The following is a 16840-nucleotide window of genomic DNA, read 5'->3' as shown; positions in this document are numbered from 1 at the left end:
ATTTTTAATACTGACCTTTATATGTTGATCTGTCAATCAGTGACATTTAAATTCCTTCTGGGCAAAACTCAATTTTGTACTTGAAGGAGTTCTGGATAGCTAAGCAGAATAAAAATAAGTTTATTAAAATTGGTTGGAAGAACTATAATTCCAACCAATTGAATCATGAGCAGAACATTCACATATTTATTACTCCTTGATTTGAATCATTTTCAAGTTTAATAAGCCTGGGGGCTATGACTAATCTAAGTTACTTGTAAGAAATGATGTGGAAGACAGAAAGTATTGATATGAAACTAATCATTCTGTGTATTTTATCTTCTTTGTAGGTGGTCCATGACTTGGAACTTTATAACACAGGATATTATTTAGGCATGTTTATGAATTCTTTTGCTGTCTTTAAGGTATGTTCAGTTTTTTCTATAATTTGGGGGGCTGGAGATGTAGCTTAGTTGGTAGAGAGCTTGCCTCACATGCACAAGGCCCTGGGTTCAATCCCTAGCACCGCAAAAGAAAAAAAAAAGTATTAGATTTGTTCTATAATTTGAAGACCATAGTATGTTTTACTATATCAAACACTATCAGAATTAAAGATCATTGTGAAATGTTAACCTTTTATTATATGTGTCACTAAAGTGCACTATTACATAAGTATAATTGGAGATGGAAAGATAATCATCCTTTCAGTTTTAAAAGTAAATGGAAAAATTCACCATTAGAGAGAGAAATGGAATTATCACTAAACAAATAGTTTATTTCCTTCATATTACTTTCTTTGACTTTGAAATGGCTGTTCATGCATATAAGAGAGAGAGAGAGAGAGAGAGAGAGAGAGAGAGAGAGAGAGAGAGAGAGAAACTATCTAAGCTCTCAAGAATGGGCAAGAGTGAGTCTAGAGTGTTGGAGACTTCTGTGATTAGAGAACATGTAAATGTTTATTTTAAAAGAAAATTAAAATTATTTTTTCTAGGAATGTGGTCTCTGGGTATTGACGGATGCAAACCTTGTGAAGGATTATGTTGATATTGTTTGTAAGTAAAAACTGACAGTATGCTTGCAAGATATTTGTCTTTTACATCAGACCTTTAGTATTACTTTATACAGGTATGGATATTTTCTGGTTGAACATGAATATTGTATCTTAAAATGTTTGGAATTTATCATACTTGGAAGTACATCTGGGCCATGACATAAAATGTTCTTCTGAGCTCCTGTCTTTGAAATGTATGCTTTTCATTTGTTTTGTGTAATCCTTTGAGGTGGTTATATTTTGAACATATTGGTTCCAATTTGTATTGAAAGCTGTGCTATTATTTTGGAACTACTTCAAAGGAGAAACACAAATGTTTTGAAACATTTGTGTTTTCTAGCTTTTTGATGTTCACTCAGAAATAGCCCAGATGCCAAAAGTAGATATTCTCTCTCTCTCTCTCTCTCTCTCTCTCTCTCTCTCTCTCTCTCACACACACACACACACACACACACACACACACACACACACACACACACACACACTTCATCCATGGAGTTGACCACTGAAAAATAAAAAAAAAGTATACTCTTACAAAGAAATCATAAAATATTTTGACTGGAGGAAATGTATACATAAGGGTGGTTAACTGTAGAAGCTATTCCCTCTTTTTTTCAGGTAAAATTTACTAATATCATCTTGAAAGTGTTCCAGAACTATCACAGTTCCTCTGTCTGAATTTCCTATCAGGTGTTCTCAGTTACTCTGCACTCAGCCCCAGGCTATCTGGCTTTCTGTTGGTTCTTGTCACACCATGAGCCTCTGTTCTGAAACTTAAAAAATATTTCATAGTTTTAAAGATTTATGAGTTTTTATGATATTTATTTATTAAAAACATGTGCTACACTTAATTTTCCTCATACAATTCTCTATCCTACGAGCCTTCCAAGAATCTGTCTTTATCCATTTTCCAGTCTCTGTTTTTATGCATCTTTTTTCATCTCTACTTATCAAATCCTGCCCAGCGCCTGCTATAGTCTTTATTTTATTGTCAGCACTAAGGAGGTAGAAAGAGAGGAGTAGAAATGTTATAAATGGTTTTAAAATGATACTTTTAAATACTTAAAAAAATCAAGTTAAAAATTTAAGCATTTGAACTGTAAGTATTTTTTTTTATTATTATTGGTCATTAGTGACAGGAAACAGTTTAAAAAAATTATTTCTGGCTCTGAGGTCACTGTCCATGTGGTGTTTGGTAAATCACTTGACTTCTCTATCAGATTTCTCATCTGAGAAAATGAGAGGGTTGGACAAGACAGACTAAGATCTCCTGCAGCAGAGAGGGGCTATGAGTCCATGCACCAAGTTTACAATTCATTTTCTCCCATGACTGTTTTTCTAACCACTATCAATATTTGTTTTTAGATGATACTGCGGAGTATGCTGAGATGTTTGTGGAGGAAACTCAGGGGTATCCAGTAGATATTAATGATTTTTCTTCATTTAGCAACCCACGTGTAAGAAAGCATTTTCCAGAGACTTGGATTTGGCTAGACACTGATATGGGGTAAACATTTATAAAGTTCTTTGTTCACACATATTTCACTTAGTATATGTTTTAAATAAGATTTGCTCTTTTTCTAGAGGGCATAGTACATAGTTGATGAAGAACTAAGTAGACCAAGAGGATTTTGTTTTAGGATGTTCATCAAATCTACCTGTAGTATTTAATAAAGCCACATGGAAATTATGGCAGGAGATTATTAACAAGAAGATGATAGGTCTTTTTATTTTTAATCCCCCAATGAAGTGTGATTTTAACTTTGAAGTCTCATAATTCTCACTGGAGAAAAATTGCCAGACATACATTTGTTGCCATTAGGTGAGAAGCACTAGTGATCACCTCCTGGACCACTGGCAGTGCTGCTACTGATACTCATAGAACATCCTTAGGGGAAGGAGGGACATGGGGGTGGAAGGAATTCAGCCTCACTGCTAAACAGTGTGCTACCTGATGAGATAAATTTTGTTCTACACAGTAATATATAGATAGCTATTTAGGAATATTCTAAATAATCTCAGAAAAAAATAAATAACAGTATTTACAGGGATATAGAAAAGTAACTCTTCTTCAAACTGAGAAAAAATTGGAGTTTGAAAATATGTATTTATTCTTTATATAAAATTTATGAAACTACAGTGGGAATTCTGAAGATATAAATATTATAGAAAGAATTTATTAGAATTTGAATTAGTATGAAATATTATGACCTCTTTTTTGAGAACTTGGGATCTGCTTTTTTATGCTAAATGGTTTTAAATTTAGATATATAAGTGATATATAAAATTAAAATTCTCCCAAAAATAGTTGTTGACTTATTTTGAAATATGTCAGTTCTTGGTTTTGTGATTTCTATGTTTGTCTTGATTTCAGATCCAAGATTCACCAGGAATTTGAAGTTACAGTACCTGACTCTATCACTTCTTGGGTGGCTACTGCTTTTGTGATCTCCGAAGACTTAGGTCTTGGATTAACGACTGCCCCAGTGGAGGTAACCTATGGAGGGGCTGCTTATTACTGTTACAGTACCGTGAAGCTAAGGAAGTTCCAGCTACTCAATAGATTTTTAAAAAATGATTGCTTATAATGTTTATCATAGTTTAGAGATTTTTTTTTGATTTTTCCTTTCTGCTTTTCATCTGTTTTAAATTTTAGAAAGAGAGCTATATTAGAGTGTTAAGTGGTAAGTGTCCATATTAAGATTAGGATAGAAAAGTTTATTATGGATGTGCTCTAACAACTTCCAATGGCCAGAATAGAGGAGAGAGAATTTTCATGTGTCCTTCATGGATGAGCACAACTTCTCAAGACGTCCCCTAGTAGATATGCCATCACATCTCGTTTCTAGTTACTAAGAGGCATAACATGACTATGAATGGCCAAAGACCAATACTTCTTGCTTCTGTTATTCTTTTTCTTTTTGATTCTTTTTAGATGTTAATGGACCTTTATTTTATTCATTTATTTATATGCGGTGCTGAGAATCAAACCCAGTGCCTCACACATGTGAGGCAAGCACTCTACCACTGAGTTACAACCCCAGCCCCTCACTTCTGTTATTCTTTATAACATATTTGTTTTGCCTCCTTAGCATCCCAAAATGAAATTAGTAGAAAGCATAACATACCTATGTATACAATTTCAAAAAAGTTAACATGATGCCTTAAGTGAGATACTAAGAGAAATAAAAAGAAAGTAACACATGATAACATGATATGTATTTCAATATGTTCATGACCAGACATTATTGCACTAAAGATACAGCGAAATTTTAAATGCTTATGCCATGCCTGGAATAACCCTGTGTGCAATACTACAGGCGTGTTTTGATGTACATGTATTATTTCAGCATCTCAAAATCCTTGAGTGGTGCTGCCTGTAAATTTCTGAAATGGTGAACAACTTTTGGTAAAGTTACAAACAAACCAAAATGCATTCTTCTCTTACAAAATAGTTGTATTCAGAAAAATTTAGTGTCGTCATATTTAAATTGGAATTATGTAGTAAGCTTAAGTCATTTTAAATAGGTACTTTAGCTATGTGCATATCTAAAGAAACATTCAAGAGTCCTGAGGAATATGAAACAGTCCTTCATTGTTTGCGTTGGTCCTGAATATTGCAGACCTTCACCCACCAAGTAGCATCCTCCAATCATTGTGATGACCTAAGACACCTTCACAAATGTCCAAAGAAACCTCTAGAAGGAGTTACTGTTGCCAGTGTGACCATGGCTTAAACTAAACCTCAGAGTCAGGGGAGGGCCTCAGCCTCCCCTGCAGGACTTAGCCAACATTTTCAGAGTTGGACCACCTGGAGGAAACACACATGGATGTGTGTGTAGAAGTAAACTGTCACCAGGCCGGCTGTGTTGAGGTTTACCACACTAGTCTAAAACAGAGACTGTTGATTTGGGCAATGGCTTTCAAAGCAGATGATGGAGTCAATATAGCATAAAATAAGAGCAACTTGCTTCAGTATTAGACAGCAACTTGCTTCTGGTTTCTCCGCTTGCCTCTAACTTGAGGTTCTACTAGTGACAGATCCCATGAACGTTACTTTGCTATTTAATAGGAGCATAGAGTCTTTATAGATTTACAATGATTAAATGGAATAATTTGTGAAGTGCCTTATTCCTCTTAGGCATTTAATAAAGTATAGGATTAATAATGTTGAATAACACAAATCAAGACAATTTGATATAATTTATTTGGGAAAAGTTGTTATTTGCCTTCTGTTGGTAGGAAAGCGGAAAATTCTAAGAGGACTTGTAAACTTCACAGGCTTTGTGAGGATTGTTTTTAATTGTATATAGTGTGAAACATTTGACCTGAATAAAAATATATACCCACTGTGTTCTTTCCAGCTACAAGCCTTCCAACCATTTTTCATTTTTTTGAATCTTCCCTACTCTGTTATCAGAGGTGAAGAATTTGCTTTGGAAGTAACCATATTCAATTATTTGAAAGAGGCCACTGAGGTAATGTGTTTAAGGTTTTGTTGCTTGTTTATGTTTCAGGAGAAAACATGTGGATTAGCATAGGTAGTGTTTGCACATCTGTGCTTCTAGGCATGCTGTACCTTTCTGGGAGATTAATATGGATGTACTTAGTTAGTTACTTCTTCTGTAATAACGTCTAGGGAATCATTAGCAGGTCTGTGTACTTCCTCCTTGATTCCCAGCACAGGTTCTCCCCTTCAGCCACAGTCCTTCCTTATGGTTTTGGAGGCATGCCTTTCTCCCTCCTGTCTACCCTGACCCATGTTTCCCCATGGTCCCCCACATCTAGAATGTGTTGTCACATCTCACTGACGTTCTGTGCCCAGTGCATTTGGCAAATTTATCCCCTTCAGGACTTGGCTTGGAACCAAGATGCCTTTCCTGAGGAATCTAACCTGTTCTGCTGTGTTTACAGTCCCCATAGTTATACAGTATATTACACTTTCAAGGATTTATTTTTTGAGTCATGTGCTTTGTGTCTCCTTAGCTAGTCAATTCCTTGGATGGCCTGGATGAGGGCCATTGCTTGTACCGTGCCCACAGTAGTGTTAACCAAATGGTTGATATTTCCCCCCCGAGTAATTAGGGATATGCAATTAACTTTATTGTATGGAAAGATATTTCTTATTTTTTTGGGTACTGGGGATTGAACCCAGAGGTCTTTAACCACTGAGCCACATCCTCAGCCCTTTTATATATTTTATTTATTTAAAGATACGGTCTTGCTACATTGCTTAGGGCCTTGCTAAGTTGCTGAGGCTGATTTTGAATTTGCAATCCTCTTGCCTCAGCCTTCTGAGCCGCTGGTATTACAGTCATGCGCCACCACACCTGGCTGGAAATGACATACTTTAAAAATATATAATAAAATGTTTAAAAGTATTATTATAATTACTACTACTACTTTTGGTGCTGAGGATTAAACCCAGAGCTTTGTTCATGGTAAGCACACACTCTACCAGTGAGTCTTTAAAATTTTTAATTGTATTTTTTTAATGTAGTCAGCATGGTACAGTGTAACAAAAGATTTGCAGTCAGAAGGCTCAGTGTCCAGTCTGCCACGTACTAGCAACTAACTTAATTGTAGTTTCCTCATCTATAAAATGGGAATCATAACTATTATCTACACAAAAGTATTTTGAAAAGCAATTGAGAAAATAGATTAGAAAATAATCTGTAAAATGTAAGGCTTAGAGAAATGCTATTCTTGATGAGACTAGCAACTTTGGCATAATTTACAAAAGTTTATAACCAAGATACACTTTAGGATTGATTTCTGAGTCACACTTTCCTTGGAATAATTTTCACGGAGATTCTCAAGGGATGTAATAGCATCTCATCTTGTTTGTCTCATTGTTTTCTGATGGAATGACACAGTTAAATCAGGCTGGTGGTGGTACCTACACCACGTTCTGTGTATAGCCTTATCATTCAATGGCTTTGCATAATGACAGAATTTAATGTAAGGGATAGGACTAGAAATGGAGGTGAAGCGTGCCTTTTCCCCAAATATCTTGAGGTAGAAAGGAAAGCATATGAAATGAATGAGGATTTTCCTTTTCATTCTCTCATTGGCTGAATTTTGGCCTCATCTTTCTCTTGTTTTGAGCTGCAAGTTATAACAGCACTTATGGTGGTGGTAATACACTTTGCTAAAGAGCACTTATTATACAAAACCTCAGGCATTTTTTTTTCTTCCAGGTTAAGGTAATCATTAAGAAAAGTGATGGATATGATATTCTATTGACTTCGAATGAAATCAATGCCACAGGACACCAACAGACCATTCTGGTTCCCAGTGAGGATGGGGCAACTGTAGTTTTTCCTGTCAGGCCAACACATCTGGGAGAAATTCCTATCACAGTTATGGCTATTTCACCCACTGCTTCTGATGCTATCACCCAGAGGATTTTAGTAAAGGTAAATATTGGGAGTCCAAAATAAATGAAAATATGTATGTGGAATTGGAAAGGACAAAGAAGATGATTTTTCTTTTAGTTAAGTTTGTTGGCAAACATAGTACATCTTTTCCTCAATCCTCCTGATAATGCCCAGTTGTTTTCTCATCTCTATGTAAAAATATAACATATATGCTTAGAAATAATTGCCAGTATACTCTTTAAATTTAATCAGGACAGTGAGTTTCAAGATCACAAAGTCTCTTTTATAGTCATTTACATCTTTAGTCTTTGTTACATTGGGATCCTATTAAATCATGGTCAGATTGATAAGTAGATTTGAAATTTTGGAATTCTCAGTGCCTGTAGAAGACATTCTGCAGAAAAAGACAAGTCAGCATAGCACATGTGCATTTAGATTCTGGGGTGAGAGAGCCCTCATTTTGTATCTCTGCCCTGCTGAATGTGATTTTGGATGAAATATTTACTCCCTCTCTTTCGATAATAAATAGAACCTACCCTATACATTTTTTTTCTCATCACATTTCACCTTTGTCATTTCTACCAAACTCTGTGAAACTTTTTTCTAATTCAATTAGAAGGTAAACACTTAACAGATTTAAGTCAGAATTAAGAAATGGTAATTAATTATCTAGCTATATAGAAACTGTAGAACAACAGGCCTGGTGTTTGTGTTCATATCTGCATATAGTCCTCTGTAAATAGATGTGCAGAGACCATATTAATTGTGTTCCTTTTTTTTCAATAGGCTGAAGGAATAGAAAAATCATATTCACAGTCCATCCTACTAGACTTGACTGACAACAAACTGCAAACCACCATGAAATCTTTCAGTTTCTCATTTCCTCCTCATACAGTCAGTGGCAGTGAAAGAATTCAGATCACTGCAGTTGGTAAGAATATATTCCCTTCTTCTGATTAATTTGTATGTAATAATATATATTATTCATTTATTTATATATGCATTTTCTTATTTATTTATGAGAATTTTTAATTGGTCCCAACTGATGATTATATTAGAAAGGTTAGCAAATTATGTGTCCTAGAATAATAGCTCTTCTCAGTCTTATGTGCATATGAATCAACTGGGGATCTTGTTTGAAAGCCCTGTTGGTGGGAGCTGGGATTTTACGTTTCTAATCAGCTCTCAGGTATATTATCGTGAAGCTTCTGGCATATCACACCATGAATAGCAAGGTGCTACCCTGCTGTGGTTGGATGAAAGGGTTGTTCCTAAAAGCACAGCTTCTTAGCTCTTTTCCACTGGTGAGTATCAGAATCTTCTGTGAAGCTTGGTAAAGACACAGATATCTATGCTTTACTCTAAACCAACTATAGTAGAATTTCTTGGGCTATGGGTAAGGCAGGTACAGTGATTGTAATAACCAAGAGCTGGGAGCTACTGCCTAGAGCAGTTAGTTCTCTGCAGGACACAGGTTACCTTGAGGATAAGAAACTATGCACTGACTCTAATTATGTCTCTTAGTAACTTTAGTGCCTTGCAATCTAAAATACTTTAGAATTAAACATAACCTTTGCACACTGGTGTCTTAGGGTTCTCTAGAGAAACAAAATCTCACATTAATCTCATCCAGAAACACCCTCACCAGATACACCCAGGAATAATGTTTAGTCAGGGCACATCTGTTCTACTTAAGTTGACACATAAAATTAACTACCACATCTAATAGGTCCTTCTAAATGACATAGATGAATACTCTTATAAATTATATTTGACAAATAACTGTAGAAAATGTATTAATTAAAGACATCTAAATAGTTTGTTAGGCCTTTAAGACACCAGGATTTCAGGCCTTCAGACTTTTAAAAAAATCTTACCTACAGATGTAATATTTGTAAGCACAAAGAACTAATCACTGTGCAGAGGACTTTATTTGAAGCCTGAGATATAATTTTTTAAAAGAATGAAAGAAGCTCTCTGTTTAAGAACATTCTGCCTATGCTTCTCTCACAGTGTTGATATTCTGGGAGATGCAGAAGAAATACAGTGCAGGTACAATACACATCTGCATAAGCACATATAGAAGAATCCCTGAATTAAAAAAAATATTCTTGTTAGTTGTAGATGGACACAATACCTTTATTTTATTTTTATGTAGTGATAAGGATTGAACCCAGTGCCTTCCATGTGCATGGCAAGCACTCTACCACTGAGCTACAATTCCAGCCCAGAATCCCTGAATTTTAAATGTATACTACCACTCTCTAAATAGGGATGAGTCTGTCCTATCTAGGGTCACAAAAATACTCAGAGGTTTAACTTTTTTTGCTGAATGCAAAGAGTGGATTTTCAAATCTTATTTTTATATGATTAAAAAAACCTTTGAGGTCCAAAATGTATGAATTCTAGCTTGTTACTTTGGATTTTGAAATTGTAAATTTATGTTCATTTTGAATATTAAAAATGTAAATTTTCAGGGGTAATAATAAGAACTGTATTTTTTTTTTGTGTTAACATCTAAAGCTTGAGACATTTTGGCATGCCTGCATCTTGTTCATATGAAAGAGATCTCTTTTTTTGTATTCATTTTTTGTTAGGATCAGATTTTCACTAGTTATTTGAACTTGGCATGGTGTAAGTTTTCTAAGTAAATTACATAGCCGAATACTCTTCTTCATACAGCTAACAACAGTAGGGGTCAAAATTAAAAACTCAAGCTGTATCTGAATTTTTACTTATTTCCCAAGGGTGTTTGAATGTGGGTAGAAGAGTCTGTTAAGTATCTGTTTTGTCTTATTTTTAGATTCCTACCTTTGAAGAATATTCCCCATATTTTTTGATCCTAAAGGTCATTGGAAACTTATTCTTGTTATTTCACTTTGTTGCTGCCAAATAGAGGACAGTGAAAAACACTACCACCCCTGTTTTAAGAAATAACATTTGCCAAGCATTTGTATTATGTTAGTAAGAAATAAAGAGTTCTAGTCATGTAAAGAATACTAATAATAAAACATTTTGTTCATGTTTAAGAATGATGGGTCCTCATGGTCCATTTCTTACATTTTTATTCAAGATTTAAAGAAGAAATATTTTTTGCCTAATTTATGTCACTTTTTTCATATTTTATTAACATGTTAACTTTATGATTTTATAAGTCACTGTGACATTTCCATATGTGCATATATTGTGCACTGATCATGTCCAACCTCCCTTATATATTCCCTCACTCTTTCCTCTCATTTCCCTTCCCCAAGTTCCCTTCTCAGTCTTTAGTAGGTCCTTCTTACTTTAAAGCTATTTTTTTTTAAGTTTCTACATACAAAAGAAAACATGTGATACTGTCTTTCTGTATCTGGCTTATTTTGCTTACATGATGACCTTACATGTTTATCCATTTTCCTGCAAATGGCATGATGTCATTCTTTATAGCTGAATAATATTCCATTTTTTGTGTGTATATATATCTATATATATCAGTTTCTTTATTCATTCATCTGTTGACACAAATAGGCTGATTCTATATTTTGGCTATTGAGGTAAGTGCTGCAATAAACATGGGTAAGGAGGTATCTCTTCTGTATGCTGACTTCATTTTTTCTGGATATATACTCAGGAGTGGGATAGTTGAATCATATGGAAGTTCTGCTTTTAGTTTTTTTGAGGAATGTCCATATTGTCTTCCATAATGGCTGTACTAATTTATATTTCCACTAATGGCATATTAAGGGTTCCTTTTTCTTCATATCCTTCCCATCATTTAGTTTTTTAATTGTTTGTTTACTTTTTGATAATAGTCACTCTAACTGGGGTGAGAATTAATCTCAGTGTACTTCTGACATGCATTTTCCTGATGGCTAAAAATATTGATCATTTCTTTCCATATATTTATTAGCTGTTTCTATTTATTTATTAGTTGCTTGTACTTCTTTTAAGAAGTGGTTATTTAGGTAATTTGCCCATTTACAAATTGGATTATTCATTTTTTTTTGTTCAGTTTTTTGAGCTCTTTTTATATTCAGGATTTTAAAACTCTTTTAGGTGAACAAATGATAATGATTTTCTCACACTCTGTACGTTGTCTCTTTACTTTATTGATTATATACTTAGTAGTACAGAAGCTTTTAAATTTGATGTTATCCCATATATCATTGTTTCCGGAGCGATTAGAGTCCTATTCAGGAAATCATTGCCTGCAATGGTGTTTCCTCTGTGTTTTCTTCTAGTAGTTTCATAGTTTCAGATCTTAGATTAAGGTCTTTGATTCATTGTGAGCTGATGTTTGTACAGGGTGAGAAATAATGTGTCAAGTTTCAATATCCTGCCTATGAATATCTAGTTGGCCCAGCACCATTTATAGAAGAGAATGTCCTTTCTCCAGTTAATGTTATGTTTTGGGCACCATTGTTGAGAATAAGTTGCCTGAAGGTGTGTGGATTTAGTTCTGGGTCCTCTCTTCTTTTTGTTCCTTGTTCTATGTGTTTATTTTTATGCCAATATGCTGTTTTTGTTACTGTGAATGTCACGTTTCACTGAGCTAAAAGTCTCCTAATTTATCATCTAATTTACAAGTTCAGTACCATTGCATTATTATTTTTCTGGTCAGGTGATTTATGTAAAGATTCCACTCTGTTCTAATTGCTTCAGTGACAAATACCTTCTGTTTTCAGTGGAAGACTTGCCGCCCGCAGATAACTGTGAATGACTACTGAATGGATTGCATGTCTTGTGCTTTCAGGAGATGTTCTCGGGCCTTCCATCAATGGCTTAGCCTCGCTGATTCGGATGCCTTATGGCTGCGGTGAACAGAACATGATCAATTTCGCTCCAAATATCTACATTTTGGATTATCTGACAAAGAAGAAACAACTGACAGATAATATAAAAGAAAAATCACTTTCATTTATGAGGCAAGGTAAACATTTTAGAAATATACTTTTATTTGTAATAAAAAGTTTGACCTTTTTTTTTTTCCAGGCAGAGTTTGCCCTAGACTATATTTCAGCCTAGATGGGTATTGTACTGGTGTGCAATGGTGGGACCAGATGGTGTTGAATGTGTTAGAAGCTGTCACCATCCTTCATGCAGCTAACTGTTCAGTAACTGCTGCTAAGGTGTTCTCAGTGGCTTAAGCAGGTAGTTTCTAGAGGGTTTGTATTATAATAAGGGATCTGAAATTTAAAACTCTTTTAAAAATCTAAAAGAATGAGTGTTCCTTTATTCAGTACACATTTATGGAGATCTCTTAGTGCCAGGGTCAATTCTAGTGCTGAGGGAACAGAGGAAGTTGGGGCCTTTCTTGAAGAATCACTGTCATTGGAGAAGACAGTGTCCTATGATGGGGACCTTCTCACTGCATTTAAAATATCCATCAGATGGAATTTAGGAGAGGAGTGTTTGTATGGAGAGGACCTTCCAGCTTCTCAGAAAATGCCATATTGGTGATGACTCTGCCCTGACTCTCTGAGAGGTGGCATTGTTTATTTTTTTATTTTTTCATTTTATTTTTTTTAGTTCTATTGATTTTATTTTTTAAATACATGACAGTGGAATGCATTACAATTCTTATTACACATATATATGTATATGAAGAATGTTTATACCCAATTCGAGTCTATATACATGTCCTTAGGATAATGATGTCTATCACATTCCACCATCCTTGCTAACCCCCTTTCTTTCCCTCCCTCCCCTCTGCCCTATCTAGAATTCATCTATACCTCTCATGCTCCCCCTCCCTACTCCACTATGAGTCAGCCTCCTTATATCAGAGAAAACATTCGGCATTTATTTTTGGGGGGTTGGCTAACTTCACTTAGCATTATCTTCTCCAATGCCATCCATTTACCTGCAAATGCCATGATTTTATTGTCTTTTATTGCTGTGTAAAATTCCATTGTGTATATGTGCCACATTTTTTTTATCCATCCATCCACTGAAGGACATCTAGGTTGGCTCCACAGTTTAGCTATTGTGAATTGTGCTGCTATAAACATTGATGTGGCTGTGTCCCTATAGAATGCTGTTTTTAAGTCCTTTGGGTATAGTCCAAGGAGAGGGATAGCTGTCAAGTGGTGGTTCCATTCCCAGATTTCCAAGGAATCTCCATACTGCTTTCCATATTGGCTGTATCAATTTGCAGTTGGTGGCACTGTTTAGATACCAGATGGCTTGGCCACTTGCTAATATCCACAGTTACCAGGATTGAGAGCTTATTATGTAGAAGGCAGCATTCTAAGCAATTTATATCTAATATCTCATTGAATGCTCATAATGAATATTAGCATGACCCCATTTTTACAGATGAAGAAGTGGAGGCATTACATGACACCTTCACCAGGGTCATGTAGCAAGTCAGTAGCAGAGCTGAAATTTGGACCCATCTGGCTCCAGAGTCTGTGCTCTTAGTATTTACATCTAGGAGCAAAATGAAGAATTCTGAGATATTTTCAATAATAATAATAATAATATAAATCTGATTTTCTGGAATATTCCAAAAATTATCCTGAAGCTACAGTTTCAGTTTTTGCATTTCCTTATTAGAGGAAGATCACTGTGTGACTGAGTTTTTCCTGTCTGTGTGATTTGTATGCTGTCCTTCAGATTCATGAAGATTTGAATGTTTTATACAAGATGATTGGAAAATGCTTGTTCAGTATAATCTAAGTAAAGTATAGTTCAGTGTTTTCCAATTCTTAAGTTCTTGTTTTTCTTTCTTATAGTGAATAGGTTAAATGCAAAGAGAGGCAAGCTGTTAGCCCTTTTGTTAAATTTCGAATAAAAGAATTGGAAAACTCAGTAAAGACTGCTTTCATGTGAGCTCTTCTTGCATGTTCCCTTATAATTTAGAGACCTGTTTAACCTAAAGTCTGTGTAGTAATGATAATAGCAGCTAACCCTGTTGGAAAGCCCTGTACATGTTTCAGTTAATTCTAGGAGGTAAATGGACTGCTATTTCTATTTTATAGACGAGGAAATTGAGGCACAGAGAGGTTAACTAACTTACCTATGTTTACTCCCAGGTCATCTGGTTCCGTCCATGATCTTCCTCAGAACACTGCAGGATAATTCTAGTTTGCAATGCTGTTAGGGTGTTAGAAGCAGTGGGATAGAATAGAAGAAGACCAGGAATTGGACCAAGATGCTGGAGTACCATTAATGTACTGAGGTCTTGGTGAATGTTCAGATAAAATGGTGAGAGAGAAACATGGGGTCCTGTGGGGAAGGAGACACCACAGGTTAGAATCTGTAATGTCAGATTACAACAATGTGAACGATTAGGTGTTGGATTCAAGTAAATGAATTACTGTCTGTGGGACTGGATGGTACACACAAAGACTGAGTGGGAGTCAAGGGGTTACATCAGGAGCAATGCATGCAGTTTATGACAAACTAGGGTGACCAGGATTTGGAATTAGGGCTAAATGTGTTCTGAGTGAGGATGGAGATACTGGTATATTTTCCTTCAGATTATGGAAAGGTCCTGTAGACACTGACTGGTTCTCAAACCCAGGAGGTGGTTTGGCCCTTTAAGGACTCAAAGATCTAGCATTTTATTTGTAGAGTTTTCCACTTAAAATTGCCATTTGTTATACATATATTTGTGGATTAGTTATATTTTAAATGCACACATATAAGAGCTGTTTATTTTTCAAATTCTATCATAATTTTGTTACTATCATAATTTTGTTTAAGAAGTGCTATTAGAGCTCTCTATGACATATTGTGTGCCATGCTTAAAAATATGAGATCTTTATACATTGGTGTATTAGTTATATTTAAGAAGATGAGTAAAATTTATTAGAGATTATCCTAAGTTAACTCGGCACATTTAAAAACAAGATCTGGTGTGTAGTCAAGATTTAGTTTGTTTGGTTTCAAGAAAAGAGTGCATTTAAGAAGTACACTGGTGTTTTTTAATTTGTTATATTCACTCTTTGTGATATTTTAATACAGTGAAGTGAAATATTTCAGGAAATGTCTTAATTTCATATCTATATATGCTTTATGAACTTTGGCTAATCTAATACTAATGCTTTTGAAAGATGGAACCTTAAAGGAATAGTTTGAAACATTTAAGGAATGATAACTTGTCCTTTAAAGATAATTTGAGGGGCTGGGGCTGTGGCTCAGTGGTAGCGCACTTGCCTGGCATGTGTGAGGCCCTGGATTCAATTCTCAGCACCCCATATAAATAAAATAAAGGTCTATCACCAACTTAAAAAAGAAAATAGTTAAAAAAAAAAAGATGATTCGAGATTGTGACATAGATCCTTGGCTCTGGGTCAGAAAAGATTTTTTAAAAAAATGACTGGTCCAATTCTTTTCCAAAGAGCCCTTGCTCCAAAAGCAGTGCTAGTTCCTTCAGGCCAATCCTGACTAGGCCGGTGCCAAACTGTAAGTTTTTCTAAGCAGTCCTCTGAACATCTCACTGATTACTTGGAAGCTTTCTTCACTTTTGTTGGTTGTTAGAAGGTGCATAGCAGCCAGAGGGCAAAGAAATGTTTGGTCTCTAAGTGCCAAATGGTCCTCCAAATTGTTCAGACTGTCCAGCACTACTGCTGTAAAGAAAGCCTGTCTTCTCTTAGAGAAACTGGAGTCTAGGTGTTGTAGCACCCGCTAAGGAGGCAGTCAGAACTGGGCTCTAAATCCTGGCTCCTACCTTGGGATTTTCTAGCCCTCTTGGAGCCTCAGTTTTCCCACCTGATACAGTTGACTTGCGAATGAAATATTTCAGCACTGTATTCAACCGTTAAGTATGTCAGTTATGAGAGTGGTTTCTTCTAACTCTGGAGTTAGGGTTGAAAGTCAGCAAACAAATCCTGTCCATTCTACCTCTAGAAACAAATAAGAAATCCTTCCACCTCTCTCCATCTCAGGGCTCACCGTTCCAATTCTAATAGCATAGTTACTCATCTGGACTAACCCGTTGGTTGTCTAATTAGTCTTTCTGCTTCTGTGGTCCCTCCTCTTCAGTATATGATCTCCATATATTATAAAAGGGATCTTTTGAAAATTTCTAGATTATGTAATTTTCTAGCTTAAAGTCCTCCAATGGGCTACTGACTTGGGCCCGCCAGGTCCTGAGTGAACTGGCTTCATCCTCTATTTTTCTCCCCAACTGCCACCACTCTCTTCTTCCCTTTACTGCGCTGTCTGGAGCATTCTCAGCTTCTAGCTACTTCCTCTTCCTTCTCCTGGAGTGCTCTTCTCTCAGATCTTTCCCTGACTGTCTTCCTTAGTTAGCTGTGTTTTCCTCAGAGTGACCTTCTCTGACCATTTAGTGACTCTGATTTACATTACTCCATATTGTTTTCTTTCACTTAACATTCTTTAAAATTATCCTATTCGTCATCTGTCTCCTACACTTGGAGAATGAACTCTGTGACAGGGTTTAACTGCGTCTTCGTTTTATGACTTTAGAGGTATCTCA

General features: G+C 35.6%; 1 protein-coding gene across 3 annotated transcripts in view; it reads left to right on the top strand.

Moving 5' to 3' along the window:
- Positions 1–16840, top strand: part of Cd109 (CD109 molecule) — a 136482-nt gene that overhangs the window by 85044 nt on the left and 34598 nt on the right. For all 3 annotated transcript variants that reach the window (XM_021720804.3, XM_005341260.5, XM_078019717.1), the window contains 8 exons: positions 330–404; positions 971–1031; positions 2396–2537; positions 3405–3522; positions 5395–5508; positions 7231–7449; positions 8197–8341; positions 12146–12322. In XM_021720804.3, the coding sequence (XP_021576479.2) occupies positions 330–404; positions 971–1031; positions 2396–2537; positions 3405–3522; positions 5395–5508; positions 7231–7449; positions 8197–8341; positions 12146–12322 (1051 nt within the window). The remainder of the gene's footprint in view (positions 1–329; positions 405–970; positions 1032–2395; positions 2538–3404; positions 3523–5394; positions 5509–7230; positions 7450–8196; positions 8342–12145; positions 12323–16840) is intronic.

This window comes from Ictidomys tridecemlineatus, chromosome 8, assembly GCF_052094955.1.
Source record: "Ictidomys tridecemlineatus isolate mIctTri1 chromosome 8, mIctTri1.hap1, whole genome shotgun sequence".
Lineage (NCBI taxonomy): Eukaryota > Metazoa > Chordata > Mammalia > Rodentia > Sciuridae > Ictidomys > Ictidomys tridecemlineatus.
The sequence above is the reverse complement of the archived record's forward strand: the minus strand, read 5'-3'. Positions and strand labels throughout refer to the sequence as shown.